Source organism: Salmo trutta, chromosome 13 (genome assembly GCF_901001165.1).
Source record: "Salmo trutta chromosome 13, fSalTru1.1, whole genome shotgun sequence".
Classification (NCBI taxonomy): Eukaryota; Metazoa; Chordata; class Actinopteri; order Salmoniformes; family Salmonidae; genus Salmo; species Salmo trutta.
Genome location: NC_042969.1, coordinates 48,369,177 through 48,387,273, shown reverse-complemented (window position 1 = coordinate 48,387,273; position 18,097 = coordinate 48,369,177). Strand labels below are relative to the sequence as shown.

The 18,097-nt window shown below is 42.7% G+C and overlaps 1 protein-coding gene across 1 annotated transcript in view; it reads right to left on the bottom strand.

The window, feature by feature from the left end:
• The window catches only part of LOC115205893 (glutamate receptor ionotropic, kainate 4-like), a 214,792-nt gene extending 203,346 nt beyond the window's left edge, over positions 1 to 11,446 (bottom strand). The window contains exon 1 of the mRNA XM_029772314.1: positions 11,348 to 11,446. Within this exon, the coding sequence (XP_029628174.1) occupies positions 11,348 to 11,429 (82 nt within the window). The 5' untranslated portion in view covers positions 11,430 to 11,446. The remainder of the gene's footprint in view (positions 1 to 11,347) is intronic.
• Positions 11,447 to 18,097: the final 6,651 nt, after the last annotated feature.

Genomic DNA, 18,097 nt, shown 5'->3' with positions numbered 1-18,097 from the left:
AAGTACGGCAGTGCATCTCCTCCTCGTGGACTGCACCAGATTTGCCAGTTCTTGCTGTGAGATGTTACCCCACTCTTCCACCAAGGCACCTGCAAGTTCACAGACATTTCTGGGGGGAATGGCCCTAGCCCTCACCCTCCGATTCAACAAGTCTCAGACATGCTCAATGGGATTGAGATCAGGGCTCTTCGCTGGCCATGGTATAACACTGACATTCCTGTCTTGCAGGAAATCATGCACAGAATAAGCAGTATAGCTGGTGGCATTGTCAAGGTGGAGGGTTAATGTCAGGATGAGCCTGCAGGAAGGGTACCACATGAGGGAGGATGTCTTCCCTGTAACGCACAGCGTTGAGATTGCCTGCAATGACAACAAGCTCAGTCCGATGATGCTGTGACACACCACCCCAGACCATGACAGACCCTCCACCTCCAAATTGATCCCACTCCAGAGTACAGACCTCGGTGTAATGCTCATTCCTTCGACGATAAACGCGAATCCGACCATCACCCCTGGTGAGGCAAAACCGCGACTCGTCAGTGAAGAGCACTTTTTGACAGTCCTGTCTAGTCCAGCGACGGTGGGTTTGTGCCAATAAGCAACGTTGTTGCCGGTGATGTCTGGTGAGGACCTGCCTTACAACAGGCCTACAAGCCCTCAGTCCAGCCTCTCTCAGCCTATTGCGGACAGTCTGAGCACTGATGGGGGATTGTGCGTTCCTGGTGTAACTCGGGCAGTTGTTGTTGCCATCCTGTACCTGTCCCGCAGGTGTGATGTTCGGATGGACCGATCCTGTGTAGGTGTTGTTACACGTGGTCTGCCACTGCGAGGACAATCAGCTGTCCGTCCTGTCTCCCTGTAGGGCTGTCTTAGGCGTCTCACAGTACGGACCTTGCAATTTATTGCCCTGGCCACATCTGCATTATGCCTCCTTGCAGCATGCCTAAGGCACATTCAGGCAGATGAGCAGGGACCCTGGGCGTCTTTCTTTTGGTATTTTTCAGAGTCAGTAGAAAGGCATCTTTAGTGTCCTAAGTTTTCATAACTGTGACCTTAATTGGCTACCGACTGTGTGCTGTTAGTGTCTTAACGACCGTTCCACAGGTACATGTTCATTAATTGTTTATGGTTCATTGAACAAGCATGGAAACAGTGTTTAAAGCCTTTACAAAGAAGATCTGTGAAGTTATTTGGATTTTTACGAATTATCTTTGAAAGACAGGGTCTTGAAAAAGGACCATTTCTTTTTTGGCTGAATATATATATACTATGATTTCATTTTAGTATACTGTAAACAAACGGTATCTTTTTATTTGAGTATACTAGCGCTTCGCCTGTCTCCCAGAAGTTGATGCTGTTGCTATGAAACTTTTTGCCAACTTGCTAGCACTAGCTAGTACCAGTAGATACAAGTAACAGCTGTAATGATATGCTATGCAGTTCGTAAGGCTACCGTAGCTAACACATTACTTATTTTAAGAGTCATTACTTTATTACATTCCTCAACATTTTAACATTTGTCATAATTAGTTAAAGCAATGAATTTGTATCAGCTCTCGTCAGACTACAGCTGCATTGTTTCCACCGTTTTCTTCAAATCTGAAAACGTTGTGAAGCCACTAACATTTTCTGGAGAATTGCATTATGGGCCCTAAAAGCACAGAAATAGTTTCAGTGCTTATATACTTCGTATTTTGGTGAATGTAGTACGACATCCGGGATCCTTTGGCATACTAACTATATCCATATTATGACCAATAAGCATACTACGTACTAAATTTATGTCACAAATATTACAGTTAGTGCGGTTAGTATGAGTATTTGAACACAGCTCAGGTCTGACACAAAATGTAGAAATAGTAGCCTACTTTGACGACAATTCAGTAAATGCAGCAAGTATTAGATAGAGGCAGATAAAGAGAGAAGATACAAAACACAACAACTGTTCAGAGACAATAAAAGATTTGTAGGACAAATTCATATTTCACACTGTCACTTCAGTGTTTGCATTTAGCCTACAACATGTCACGGAACTTCTGGAAATACTGCCCCATCCTGCAAAGTGGCACAAAGCACCCAAAGGAAGTTTCCACACATCTACTCTTTGCCCTGGGTCCACTCCGGATGCAGACCACACACCCTCTCGTACCCTTCAAACTTCATCTGCTTTCAAATAAAGTTACAACTTGGTCCACAAGTCCTGGTGCCACAGTCTTGGCTCCTCTCTTCCTGCAACTGTAGCCATATCACAAAGTGAATGCACAATCTGCATTTTGAATGCTTTCAGGGGCCAGCGCCTGTGGTTTCTGGGAGGGGGCCTTTGCAGAGTCCCCCACACAATGTATGCATTTATGATGGACATGTTGAGCATCCCCAAAGCACATACTTCCACCATTTTCTGGTCAAGATGGTCAATCCCGCACATTTGTTGTTGTTGTTGTAATCCATTACAAGCTCTGGAACAGATAAAAGTTCCTACCACTTTTAAAAACAACTCCAAAACCACTGTCACTTTAGGCCCAGGCTGTGTGGTACGAGGGTGAATGGTGGGACTTAGGGAAGACACACGCCATGGAAAAGTAGGCTCCACTCTCGGGTGTGCTTTCCCTCTTCCCCTCCCCTTTCCTCCTCCTCTGCTTCCTCCTCTCCCTCTGCGTAGTCTTCTCCCTCTGCTTCATCCTCTTCCTCTCCCTCCTCTTCACTCTCTCCCTCCACTCTCCTCTCACTCCAGATCTCTGTCCCTCCATCTCTAACTCCTATTCCTCTCTGCCTTTTGCTGCTGAGCCCTGACTCTCCACATCACTTCTTTCATTTTCACTGACCCAGAGGAACAGAGGGAGAGGAGCAACAAATAGAATACAATTGTAGTCAGAAACATAATCTCTCTCACTGTCTCTCTTCCTTCCTCTCTTTCTTTACTTTTCACAACCATACATATACTCTCTTCCTAATAAGGGGTTTCCATAATAAATTGACACGCCTCCCATTCCACACAATCTCGCTCTCTCTTCTAATCAACTATTTTTTACCTGACAGACTAACTTGTTCGCCAAATGTTAGCTGATTAGTTACGAGGCTGAGACAGTTTCCAAATGAATTGCATTGGTAGAAACTGGGCAAAACAAGCAACTTGTTAGCTGGCTATGTAAACAAATATCCAACTCATCATATGAACTCCACTGCATGGGCATCTCCTACCCTAACACGACAGCTAAGCTGTCAAATAATTGGAAAACGAGACAATGTATGAATATCTTCACCTAGCAAAGATGACAAACCATAACCGAAGCTCAACAGATAAACACAAATTACTCTAGCCTTCATTTTGGTGGCTAATTAGCTGTTTCTCTGTATGGCTAGCTAGTGAAAGTGACAGCTGAGGTTGACGCTTTGTGAGCGCTGCCCATATTTACCACAACACACAACTTTTCTTGTCTGATAGACTAACTAGTTAGCTACTCCAAATGAATTACACTACTGGTCAAAAGTTTTAGAACACCTACTCATTAAAGGTTTTTCTTTATTTTTACTACTTTCTACATTGTAGAATAATAGTGAATACATCAAAATGATGAAATAACACACATAGAATCACGTAGTAACCAAAAAGTGTAAAACAAATCAAAACATGTTTTTTATTTGAGATTCTTCAAATAACCACCCTTTGCCTTGATGACAGCTTTGTGCACTCTTGGCATTCTCTCAACTAGCTTCACCTGGAATGCTTTTCCAACAGTCTTGAAGGAGTTCCCACATATGCTGAGCACTTGTTGGCTGCTTCACTCTGCGGTCTGACTCATCCCAAACCATCTCAATTGGGTTGAGGTCGGGGGATTGTGCTTGCCAGGTCATCTGATGCTGCACTCCATCACTCTCCTTCTTGGTAAAATAGCCCTTACACAGCCTGGAGGTGTGTTGGGTCATTGTCCTGTTGAAAAACAAATGATAGTCCCACTAAGCCCAAACCAGGTGGAATGGCGTATCACTGCAGAATGCTGTGGTAGCCATGCTGGTTAAGTGTGCCTTGAAATCTAAATAAATCACAGACAGTGTCACCAGAAATGCATCCCCACACCATAACACCACCTCCTCCATGATTTACGGTGGGAAATACACATGCGGAGATCATCCGTTCACCCACACCGCGTCTGACACAGACGGCGGTTGGAACCAAAAATCTCAACTTTGGACTCCAGACCAAAGGACAAATTTCCACCTGTCTAATAGTCATTGCTCGTGTTTCTTGGCCCAAGCAAGTCTCTTCTTATTATTGGTGTCCTTTAGTAGTGGTTTCTTTGCAGCAATTCGACCCCGAAGGCCTGATTCACGCAGTCTCCTCTGAACAGTTGATGTTGAGATGTGTCTGTACTTGAACTTTGAAGCATTTATTTAGGCTGCAAATTCTGAGGCTGGTAACTCTAATGAATTTATCCTCTGCAGCAGAGGTAACTCTGGATCTTCGATTCCTGTGGTCGGCCTCATTAGAGCCAGCTTGATGGTTTTTGTGACTGCACTTGAAGAAACTTTCTTGAAATGTTCCCTATTGACTGACCTTCATGTCTTAAAGTAATGATGGACTGTCATTTCTCTTTGCTTATTTGAGCTGTTCTTGCCATAATATGGACTTGGTCTTTTACCAAACAGGGCTATCTTCTGTATACCACCCCTAACTTGTCACAACACAACTGATTGGCTCAAACACATTAAGGACAGAAATTCCACAAATTAACTTTTAAGAAGGCACACCTGTTAATTCAAGTGCATTCCAGGTGTCTACCTCATGAAGCTGGCTGAGAGAATGCCAAGAGTGTGCAAAGCTGTCATCAAGGCAAAGGGTGGCTATTTGAAGAATCTCAAAAATAAAATATATTTTCATTTGTTGAACACTTTTTTTGTTTACTACATGATTCCATATGTGTTATTTCATAGATTTTATGTATTCACCATTATTCTACAATGTAGAAAACAGTAAAAATAAAGAAAAACACTTAAATGAGTAGGTGTTCTAAAACTTTTTACCGGTAGTGTACATCGGTAGAAACATGACAAAACAACCAACTAGTTAGCTGACTATATACAGCTAAACACTGCAACTATTTCCATGAGGCAGTGCGCAATCATTCGAGCACCACCGCTGATTTGCTCACCTGTACCAACCATGTTACCATGACAGAACAGGACATTCTAATCTATTAGCTATTCCCCAAGTTTCACAGCATCAAACATCGACAACAACAAATATATATCTGCTGTTTACTTATTTCACTCACCTCGACATAATTGCTTTTCAAAGTGCAAGAACGTGTGCGAATCCATATCACATCCATATCACCAACCAACATACAGTTGAAGTCGGAAGTTTACATACACCTTAGCCAAATACATTTAAACTCAGTTTTTAACAATTCCTGACATTTAATCCAAGTAAAACTTCCCTGTCTTAGGTGAGATAGGACCACCACTTTATTTTAAGAATGTGAAATGGCAGAATAATAGTAGAGAGAATTATTTATTTCAGCTTTAATTTCTTTCATCACATTCCCAGTGGGTCAGAAGTTTATATACACTCAATTAGTATTTTGTAGCACTGCCTTTAAATTGTTTAACTTGGGTCAAATGTTTTGGGTAGCCTTCCACAAGCTTCCCACAATAAGTTGGGTGAATTTTGGCCCATTCCTCCTGACAGAACTGGTGTAACTGAGTCAGGTTTGTAGGCCTCCTTGCTCGCACATGCTTTTTCAGTTCTGCCCAAAAATGTTCTATGGGATTGAGGTCAGGGCTTTGTGATGGCCACTCCAATAACTTGACTTTGTTGTCCTTAAGCCATTTTGCCACAACTTTGGAAGTATGTTTGGGGGTCATTGTCCATTTGGAAGACCATTTGCGACCAAGCTTTAACTTCCTGACTGATGTCTTGAGATGTTGCTTCAATATTTCCAAGTAATTTTCCTGCCTCATGATGCCATCTATTTTGTGAAGTGCACCAGTCCCTCCTGCAGCAAAGCATCCCCACAACATGATTCTGACACATTTTACATTTTAGTCATTTAGCAGACGCTCTTATCCAGAGCGACTTACAGTAGTGAATGCATACATTTCATACTTTTCTTTTTTTTCTTTTCGTACTGGTCCCCCGTGGGAATCAAACCCACAACCCTGGTGTTGCAAACACCATGCTCTACCAACTGAGCCACACGGGACACCTAAGTGCTTCACGGTTGGGATGGTGTTCTTCTGCTTGCAAGCCTCCCCTTTTTTCCTCCAAACATAACGATGGTCATTATGGCCAAACAGTTCAAAAAGTATGATCTTTGTCCCCATGTGCAGTTGCAAACCGTAGTCTGGCTTTTTTATGGCGCTTTTGGAGCAGTGGTTTCTTCCTTGCTGAGCGGCCTTTCAGGTTATGTCGACATAGGACTCATTTTACTGTGGACATAGATACTTTTGTACCCGTTTCCTCCAGCATCTCCACAAGGTCCTTTGCTGTTGTTCTGGGATTGATTTGCACATTTCGCACCAAAGTACGTTCATCTCTAGGAGACAGAACGCGTCTCCTCCTGAGCGGTATGACGGCTACATGGTCCCAAGATGTGTATACGTGCGTACTATTGTTTGTACAGATGAACATGGTACCTTCAGGCATTTGGAAATTGCTCCCAAGGATGAACCAGACTTGTGGAGGTCTACAATTATTTTTCTGAGGTCTTGGCTGATTTCTTTTGATTTTCCCATGATGTCAAGCAGAGCCACTGAATTTGAAGATAGGCCTTGAAATACATCCACAGGTACACCTCCAATTGTCTCAAATTATGTCAATTAGCCTATCAGAAGCTTCTAAAGCCATGACATCGTTTTCTGGAATTTTCCAAGCTGTTTAAAGGCACAGTCAACTTAGTGTATGTACATTTCTGACCCACTGGAATTGTGATACAGTGAAATAATCTGTCTAAACAATTGTTGGAAAAATGACTTCTGTCATGCAGAAAGTAGATGTCCTAACCGACTTGCCAAAACTATAGTTTGTTAACAAGAAATTTGTGGAGTGGTCGAAAAACTAGTTTTAATGACTCCAACCTAAGTGTATGCAAACTTCCAACTTCAACTGTTTTCAACTCCAAGCACAGATTGAACACATAGAAATTAATTTGCTTAGGCATTAAACATGCAAACACGTTCGCTAATGTTAAGGTGGCCGTATTACCGCCACACTGGCGGACATGAGTCATGATGTCAGTCAAATTCCATGTGACCGTTTAGTCACGGTAATTAGTCTTCTCCAAGCTTTGATGCTGCTGATGGTCATTAGTAGCCTACCAAACTTGCTAACTGCCTGGTACTCCGCACTCTATTGTCCCTCTAATCACTCTGACATCAATACAAATGTAATCGAAAATCTAATCGAACACATCATGAGTGCCCGTGAGCTCATGTTGCGCAACATTTATATAGGCTATGCAACTGCGTGAGAAAACCGTTTTGATGGCTTCTATTAAAAAGAGTAGAATCCCATCAGCTTTCTATAGGCTAGAGCTACTATATTTATTTTTCAACCTTCCTAATATTAAGCACATTGCGTCTCTTTAAAACAGGAGTATAGCCAACCTTGCTGGCATGAAAATGAACCACGGGAAAAGCGTCCTCCATTCGCTATTTAAGTGCATAGATGACATGCATTTTTTCACCTATTTCGAGACAGGTGCATGATGATGGTCCATTCTAAATCAAAACAAATTTCACAAATTTCAAATCATAATCGCACACCTCTCATAGCCTAGCCTATATGTTTTGATAATGTTTGTATCACAACTAATGTGGGCAAGTAACTTCTTAAATTGGGTGTAGAGCCTAACTGGCATACATACTGTTCGCAGTGCGTGAGTACCAAGTTTGGGGATGATAATTTTCCCCATAAAAATGCACCTTTATAATAAAAGTATTAGATGCATAATCACATTAAAGTCATTTTTGAGAATGGTGTTTTCCTACTAATGGAACATCTGCGCTTATAGCCTACTGCCGTGTGTGCATTGCTGCGCTTATAATGTGAAGAAATAGCCTAATAGTTTATCAACATTTTAAGCTAAAACGTTCTGATCTGTTGTGTCAGGCTCATTGCTTAATATTTTTTTTTTAGGCTAGTGGTTGTATTAATTTGGGATCTCTCTCATCCCACATCTGTCCCAGACTATGTTTGGAATATTTATTTCCCCCACAAAATAGGTCAACTTTTGTACTATGGGGGATAGTAGATTGACATAAGCTAGTGCTTTTGCTATTCATTACACCTTCTCATATTGTTGGCTGACAAAGTAAATGTGGACAGTTTTTCCAATATTCGTCTCAAATTGAATTGGATAAGGACACGCGCAGTTGTGTACCCGATGTGTCTGTCTTCACTTGTAGCCTGTGAGAAAGACCCGATCATGTGACAGAACCATGTGCGTGAGAGGTGCTTCGGCACGCAGCAGGGACAAGGGATTTATAATTATTATATTCAGCCCAAGAGCATAACGGCCATTGGCCGCAAAAGTCATTGATTTTTTAGGGGGGTTATGGCCTCACAAAAGGGATGCAGCCGGGAATTCAAGGAGTTATCAAGAGCTTCTCAAATTGTGAATGAGAGACTGATGAAGTGTGTGCAACCTGCGCAATAGAACAAAGCAGAGCTCATTCCTTTTGATGCAACTTTTTTCAAATCATCATTAGTCGCATCACGCAGCCTTAGAATGTATTAAAAATGTAAACATATAGTCCAATATTTGTATCACAACTAAAGTTACATAAATAACTCTAAATGAAGCATATAGGAGTACCTGTTTCTTTGTTAACCGCTCAACACAGAATAGCCGCATGTGCGCAGTCCTTCAAATTGTTTGGAGAAAATATTATATTTTATTCAGCTATGTTCAATTGTATTCTTCATACTATGAAATAATATAAAATAATGCTATGGAATTCTAAACAAATCTTGTCTGCTAAATAAACTAGTGTAGCCCACAGCCATATGGCATAGCCAGATCAGGGCCTAACATAAGGACAATGCAGAGTATGCTATTCTGTTCTTCTGAAATAGACTATATTGTCTTCGTATCATGTTTGTTTAGACCTGTCTAAAATAAACAATGGATTTATTGTGATGGTTTAGGCTATATTACATGGATTTATTAGACTTTTTCAAATGTAGATGTTCCAAAGGTCTGCACCAGTGGCTTGAAGGCTATGGGTGGAAGACAGGAGATACTAAACAAGTCCTATATCGCCATAACCTGAAAGGCCGCTCAGCAAGGAAGAAGCCACTGCTCCAAAACCACCATAAAAAAGCCAGACTACGGTTTGCAACTGCACATGGGGACAAAGATCGTACTTTTTGGAGAAACAAAAATAGAACTGTTTGGCCATAATGACCATCGTTATGTTTGGAGGAAAAAGGGGGAGGCTTGCAAGCCAAAGAACACCATCCCAACTGTGAAGCACGGGGGGGGAGGGGCAGCATCATGTTGTGGTGGTGCTTTGCTGCAGGAGGGACTGGTGTACTTCACAAAATAGATGGCATCATGAGGTAGGAAAATTATGTGGATATATTGAAGCAACATCTCAAGACATCACTCAGGAAGTTAAAGCTTGGTTGCAAATGGGTCTTCCAAGTGGACAATGACCCCAAGCATACTTCCAAAGTTGTGGCAAAATGGCTTAAGGGCAACAAAGCCCTGACCTCAATCCCATAGAAAATTTGTGGGCAGAACTGAAAAAGCATGTGTGAGCAAGGAGGCCTACAAACCTGACTCAGTTACCCCAGCTCAGTCAAGAGGAATGGGCCAAAATTCACCCAACTTATTGTGGGAAGCTTGTGGAAGGCTACCTGAAACATTTGACACAAGTTAAACAATTTAAAGGCAATGCTACCAAATACTAATTGAGTGTATGTAAACTTCTGACCCACTGGGAATGTGATGAAAGAAAGGGAATTTTTACTAGGATTAAATGTCAGGAATTGTGAAAAACTGAGTTTAAATGTATTTGGCTAAGGTGTATGTAAACTTCCGACTTCAACTGTATTAAAAGATTCAGTGAAAGTTTTAAGAAAGCCTCCAAATAACCTACAATTTACGTTCTCGGAACGATTAAAAAACGTTCTGTTTTACTGGTCAGGAAACTTTTGGCTTCGGTCCCAGAACCAATGGGAAATCAAAAACGTACGTTCCCACAACTTCCAAGGAACCAAATGTGCTAGCTGGGGAGATGTGTGTTTGTTGTTCCCTGTCACTACCACATAGAGGTGGCTGAAGCAAACTGAGAAGTTTCGCTGCGAGCATATTGGGCGCGTTAATAATTGATCGGCAAGGCACATTCACCGTGTCAGACCTTTCTCTGATCCCTGCACGGCTTGCTACCCAATATACATGATGTTTTTAAAGATATGCTACTGTAGAAATAAATATAGACTGCTGTTATGCTGCTGTTAGCCTGCACGCCTATCATTTCGATCACAGCTCCCGTACCCTGCCATTTCAATAATACACTCTCTCATAAACACAGTCTGCAGAGCCAAATGACAGAGCCCCATCTCTTGAAACTCTCTTCTTGGACTCTACCAACAGCAGCACTGTCTGTCTGTCCTCCTCCTGCTGTCAAAGTGATTGCTGTTAGGAATCAGCCCATGTTGAGGTGGCCTCTGCTGCTGTGAGAGAGACATGTCTAGGTCACTGCTGCCCCAGACCAAGCTCTACGGCTGGCGAATAGCCGGCTACGGATTAGCAAATGAACGTAATGAGATTAGGACCCCTGTCCTCCCTCTCATCCCCCTCTCCTACCTCTCATCTCAGTGTGAAAACAAGTACGGGCCTGTAAACACCATACACTCAAATGTGTCTAAATAGGAACGCAAAGCACTCTGGTAACTGGTTTTCCCAGCTAACACTCAATTACGGCAAAGTATAATATCATGACTCATTTTGACACTGTTTTTTTCACTGCGGCTCGGGAAATGGTAGCAGAAAATTTGATTATCTAGCCGTTTGGTTAAGGTACTCGATTGCACACAGGAAAGTACTCTGTACCTTTCTGCTGCATTAGAAATAACAGACAGGCAGAAACAGACAGAATATAACATTCAGAAAATACCGCCTCTTCTTGTTACAGTACAATTGGAGAGATACCGACCTCTGGTCAAAGTGCTGCTGAAATGTAATGAAGAAGCAATCAGCTGTCAGAGCAAGTCTCAACCAGGCCTAGAATTACACGTAGAGGAGTTCTTGTGATGTCATCTTTTGAATAGGGAGTGAGGAGAGGTGGGGGAGAGGTGAGGTGTGCCCTCCAGCCATGTAGGGTCAGAGGTCAGACTACTCACCTATTCTGAAGGAGAGCGGCCCAGCGGAGGAACATCTCACCCACATGGCTAAGAGGAGCAGAGGCGCCCAGGCTGCGAGCATCTTCTATGACTCCTCATGGGTCCTGCCCCGGGGGTCCCCCTGTCACAGCCACCTGGAGAACATAACACATGGATGTATGAATTATATAAAAGCCAGGATCCTACACACGTTAACATGAAGACAGGCACACATTCATTAGTTTGTGTTTTTGCACATGATCACAGACAGATTCTGATCCTGGATCAGCTTAGCACCTGTTCCACATGCTTGTCACTCTTGTGTGAAATCAAACTATATCTGATCCAAATTCATTCTGGTGTGACCATAGAAAAATTATATAAATAGAATCTATGACGCGGACATACACATGTTCACAGGAATCTGAACACATACACGCAGGCACGCACAGACACATACACACACATCCGCACCGACACGCAAGCACACACACACACAGAACACAAAGCAACTTCCATCTATCTTCACCGCAGCCTCAATAAAGTATAGGCCTTTTTCATTTATCTGGTACGCTACATTATTGCACTTCCCTGTTGATTTTCTGATTAGAAAAAGCATTATAAACTTTTACAAGAATTCAAAATAACCATATTCAAGGGTGTGATTCTCAAGTCACAAATTCTACAGTAATTTGAGAAAGTATTCAGACCCGTTCACTTCTTCCAAATGTTGTTACGTTACAGACTTATTCTAAATAAAGACAATTGTGCCTCAATCTACACACATAATGACAAACCAAAAGCAGGTTTTTAGAAATAAATAAAAAATATAAAGAACAGAAATCTTATTTACATAAGTGTTCAGACCCTTTGCTATGAGACTCAAAATTGAGCTCAGGTGCATTCTGTTTCCCTTGATCATCCTTTCTCCTGTGTTAAATTCAATTGATTGGACATGATTTGGAAAGGCACATACCTGTCTATATATAAGGTCCCACAGTTGACAGTGCATGTCAGCCAACATCCAAGCCATGAGGTCGAAGGAATTGTCCGTAGAGCTCCGAGACAGGATTGTGTCGAGGCACAGATCTGGGGAAGGGTACCAAAAATATTCTGCAGAACTGAAGGTCCCAAGAACACAGTGGCCTCCATTATTCTTAAATGGAAGAAGTTTGGAACCACCAAGACTCTTCCTAGAGCTGAGCCATCGGGGGAGAAGGGCCTTGGTCAGGGAGGTGACCAAGAACCCAGTTGTCACTCTGACAGAGCTCCAGAGTTCCTCTGTGGAGATGGGAGAACCTTCCAGAAGGACAACCATCTCTGCAGCACTCCACTCATCGGGCTTTATTGGGAGAGTGGCCAGACAGAAGCCACTCCTCAGTAAAAAGCACATGGCAGCCCGCTTGGAGTTTGCCAAAAGGCACCTAAAGGACTCTCAGACCATGAGAAACAAGATTCTCTGGTCTGATGAAACCAAGATTGAAATCTTTGGCCTGTATGTCAAGTGTCACGTCTGGAGGAAACCTTGCACCACCCCTACGGCGAAGCATGGTGGTGGCAGCATCATGCTGGGGGTATGTTTTTCAGCGGCAAGGACTGGGAGACTAGTCAGGATCGAGGGGAAAGACGAACAGCTCAAAGTACAGAGATCCTTGATGAAAATCAGCTCTAGAGCGCTCAGGACCTCAGACCGGGGTGAAGGTTTGCCTTCCAACAGGACAATGACCCTAAGCACACAGCAAACACAACGCAGAACTGGCTTTGGGCTTCAACCCGATCAAACATATCTAGAGATACCTGAAAATAGCTGTACAGCGATGCTCCCCATCCAACCTGACAGAGCTTGAGAGGATCTGCAGAGAAGAATGGGAGAAACTCCTCAAATACCGGTTTGCCAAGCTTGTAGCATCAAACCCAAGAAGACTCGAGGCTGTAATTGCTGCCAAAGGTGCTTGAACAAAGTACTGAGTAAAGGGTCTGAATACTTATGTAAATGTAATATTTCAGTTTTTTGTTTTTAATACATTTGCTAATTCTAAAAACCTGGTTTTGCTTAGTCTTTATGGGGTATTGTCTGTAGATTGACGAGATAAAAAAAACATTTAATCAATTTTAGAATAAGGCTGTAACGTAACAAAATGTGGAAAGAGTCAAGGGGTCTAAATACTTTCCGAATGCACTGTATATATCTTGGAGGCTCTTATCAAATAAATGTAATTGTATAGAATTAGAAAGTAACTAATTGTATACTCTATCTATATCCTGAGTTACTCACATTGCTATTACTTGTTCTAGGTCCCGGTGTTTTCAATAATCATGTGATCTGATCAGGAACAACTCGGGGCCCTAGTTATAGACTATGGCTTACTTATCTATGGTTATAGAGCTGGATCAAATAGGAAATGAAGCAGACTGAACTGTGTCAGTCTCTGTAATGAGGAGCTGGTCAAGTAGGCAAATACATAATGCAATTTTTTTCCACTATTTTTCTAATGGGTACAATTGTGAACAATAGAGAATGGTTTACTTCACAAATTTGACATTACAAAGTATCAATAGCAGCTAATGCTGAATCATTTGACACAATTTACATAAATACACTATGCACAAGAAAACAATCATCGCATTAAAAACAATTGCCATATCAGACATCAATATATTCAATTGGCACAATCACTGGTTCACTGCAGCTCAAGGACTCCATTCTTTACAAGGTGTGCGTTGACATCAATCTGACCGAATATCACAGCCTTCACCTAAAGTAGTACGTCAGCATGTGTGGCTGAGTACGATAACAGGCAAAGACACCAACCAACTGCTCACTTTATCCACTGATTAACATAGAGAGTATTCGTTTTGAAACATCACACCTGCCAGCATATTTCTCAAGGTGGACTTTCTCAAGAGGTTTCTGGAAAAACTGTATGCAAATAACAGCTGTCACACAGGTCCCCCAGTGAGTTGGGAAGGGGGATAGAAATGATCATCATACAATGAGCCAGTTTCGAGGCTAATTCAATTTATTTATATGGCCTTGTTGCATGTCCGTATTACTATGGTGTCCCCAAATGGCATCCTATTCTCTACTATGGGACACAACCCTAGACTCTTGTCCATTGTTCCCTGATCTCTGTTAGCTTACGTAAAGTCTTGAAAAACAATGTCAAACATCAGGAAGCATCAGTAGGCCAGACAGCGTTTAGTCCAAGAGTTCATGACAGGCCAGGCTCCCTCTAAACACGTTCCGTAATTCCTTGATCGCAGCAGGAAAACAACAATTAGAAAAACATACACAAAGCTGAATTAATTTGCCTGAATGCAATTATAGCCAATCAACTTGGGTAGCTTGTCATGGGTCATGCACAGCGGCCTGCCCTGGCTGAATAGTGAATGAGAGGAGAGGGGGCCTCAGCGAGTTGCCGTGGAGCAGTTGAATGAGTTGGCCACATTAATGGGCAGTCGATGAGAATGGCACAAGTCCCTCTAGTCTAGTGCACACTGTGGAAATGACACAAACCTGCTCTTTTCCCAAAACAGATAACTTCTGCTGATGGTGAGATGAAGTCTTGTGTTTACATCCATATATGAACAATACAGGAGCAACAAACCATATGGTGACAGTGGGACACGTCACTTGTTGCTCTCAATACGGCTATGTGAAAGACGTTACAATGTAACTCTCCTGAAGTCTCATTCTACAGCTGCGATAATTGGCGTATGAGGAAACAGTTGCCAGATTACCAAGAGTCGAGTACTGCTACGAAAACCCAGACAGGCCATTAAAAGTGTTGTAGGCACATTCTCAACAGGGGGGTGACATAACATGTCATGTTTTGTTGAAATTTTCCTTTTTGTTTACTCCACTTAGAGAAATGTCATTATTCTCTAGGAGAAAGGGATAAAAGGAGCTGAAACTCCCAGCATGATCATCATAACAGATCTGCAGTGCATAAATAATCACACTGCAACATGAAACCAGTATCAGAACAAGCCTCTAGCGCTGACTTGACTACCCAACTGGTATAACTAGTGCCTCACCCACATCCACTGATCCACACACGCACTCCTCTATGTGAATTAATTAAAAAGTGGTGTGACCATTTAATTTAATAGGGCACAAGGCTCCGAACCAAATGAAGTGGTGACAGACCATTAGTTATATGAGAGGCTGATCTCTCTCTGTGGCGGAAGGCTGAAAAGTAACATTCTCAGCAGAGTTTGAAACGTCTGCTGCCTGTTGTGTCAACGCTACAATGAAATCTCTAAGCAGATCTGGCAGTGGTGTCTGGGATTGGGCTACCAGTAAGTAAGCATGCTGAAATACTGCCTGTGTTTCATTCCTGGGAGATGAATAGATCAGCTGGGGAGTCAACACACACCAAGAGGATGCAGCTTGGAGAGGGCAGGGTCTGTGAACGGCTGTAAATACAGGAGCCATTGACCCTGTCTCGCACAGATACTGATTGGGGTAAATGCCCTACTGACTGACTGGCTGGGAAGAAATTGCTCAACACTGAACGCAGAACCTCTGATAAGTCTATCGGATGAGACCTCCAAGATGGCCGACTCCAACATTTTACATCAAGATTCAAGTGTTGAATGGTGAGACATGGTTTTTAACAAAGGCGATCAGGTTTCCGACATATTGGTCATATTGTTGTGAGGTAAAGTAGCCTGACATCTGACAGGCAGATAAGGAAGAAGCCTTGATGTCAAATATCGGAGCGTTCTGATGGTTTTGATGGTCACCATGTTTGCGACAGCTGCCAGGAGAAGGATAAATACAAAGATAAATACCAAAGCTGTCAGTCATGGATGTGTCAGGATGTCATAAGCACACTCTGAATCCACGCCAAGTGCTCATTACAACTGTCAGTTCAATCAAACATCTCAAGGAGACGGTATTTATTTGCATGCCACTGTACAACTGCCATGAGTTGAACCTACAATTTAGCAACAAAAAGAACTACGGTGTTTGAGAGGATATGCATCTTCATGTGTGATTCCTTACTATGCAGATGAGACATATGGTGTTGAGTTGAATATTTGTAGGAGTTTGAGTCCAAATGACTCCTGTATTTACAGCCGTTCACAGACACAGTATTTACAGCCGTTCACAGACCCTGCCCTCTCCAAGCTGCATTGGTTCTCAGCCTGGGATACTAGTACCCCTGGGCCTAGCCACGTGGACTAGTTGGGAAGACTAATGACAACATTGGCCTAATGATCAGTTGCACCTGAGGATGTACTTTAGGCAGAGCAAAATGTGATTGGTTGTTTAGTAACCACAGAACATTGAGAACAACTGCTTTATACAATATGAGAAATATTGCTAATTAAAGGACTACGAGTCAGTCACAGCATGGCCAGCCAACCATTGCTCAATGAATTGGTGTGCTATAGAGAGTCACACAGCATCAACATACAATAACAGTTGCGGTATTTTAAAAGTTAGGTTGCCCTGCGATATTGGCAAAACAATTGCTGCAATGCATGGTACATTTCTTTTTTTGTAGGCACTTTTTTAGTGGCTGCAACTGTTCCACTGTATGTTTTTTTAATGCATTACAACTGGAAAAATGAGAAACGATGAAAAATAACTCAGAAGCAGAAATGGCAGCGAAAAGAGCAACAAAAAATGACTGACTTGTCTTGACACAACAAAACCAGAATACTAGTTGTTGGTGGCACAGATAACATCACTGTCACACTTCCATCAATCCCTTGACAACATTGACTGTTGAGACACTTTGGGGAATTGACTCCATACCAAACAGAATGTTCTGCATCAGAATGCCTGGAGTCCCCTTCTGGAATACAGAATATATCTTCGGTGCTACAACTGAGACCTCAACCGACCTTCGGCAGGTTGCAGATCCATTATTAAAACAGCATCGCTATTCAGAGAGTCAGAGGGCTTTCGCTGTTCCATTTGAAAGCAGTAGCAGTATCAGCAGCTCCCATAAAAGAGTATGGCTGGTGATTCAGGATGCTCATGTTAACTGAATCACAGTACTGCTATAGCTGATGGCGCCGGCCCAGGCCGGGGTCACCCTTGGGTCCGTGTTTAATGCACAGAGATACCGCGATCTTGCCTGATGTCTTTGCTCGCCAAATCATTCCTCCCTGCCCCGAGCAACAACTCTGCTCTACCTGAATTAGCATGGTCCCACATTGAACACACACCGAAGCATACCTGAAATCTCTGCTGTGAAGAAACTGAGAAGATGTGTTTTGGAGTTTTACTATAGGCTCTTCTGTCTAGCTTCTCTCACTACTCTACTTAAATACCTGCAGCTGTGGCCTGGTGTGATCTAATGCAGTGGTCCTCAAACCTCTCCTCGGGGACCCCCAGCTGTTCCACGTATTTAAACTATTCAAGAATTGGTAAACGTCTGGGGGTCCCCGAGGGGAGGTTTGAGGACCACACCAGGCAACAGCTGCCCTATGTGGACAACCCTTCAAATGAGTGAATTTGGCTTTTTCAGTCACACCCCGGTCAACTGTAAGTGCTGTTACTGTGAAGTGAAAATGTCTAGGAGCAACATCGGCTCAGCCACGAAGTGGTAGGCCACATAATCTCACAGAACGAGACCGCCGAGTGCTGAAGAGCGTAGCATGCAACACTCACTACCGAGTTCCAAACTGCCTCTGGAAGAAACTTCAGCACAAGAACTGTTTGTCGGGAGCTTAATGAAATGGGTTTCCATTGGCGGGCAGCCGCACATAAGCCTAAAATCACCATGGGCAATGCCAAGCGTCGGCTGGAGT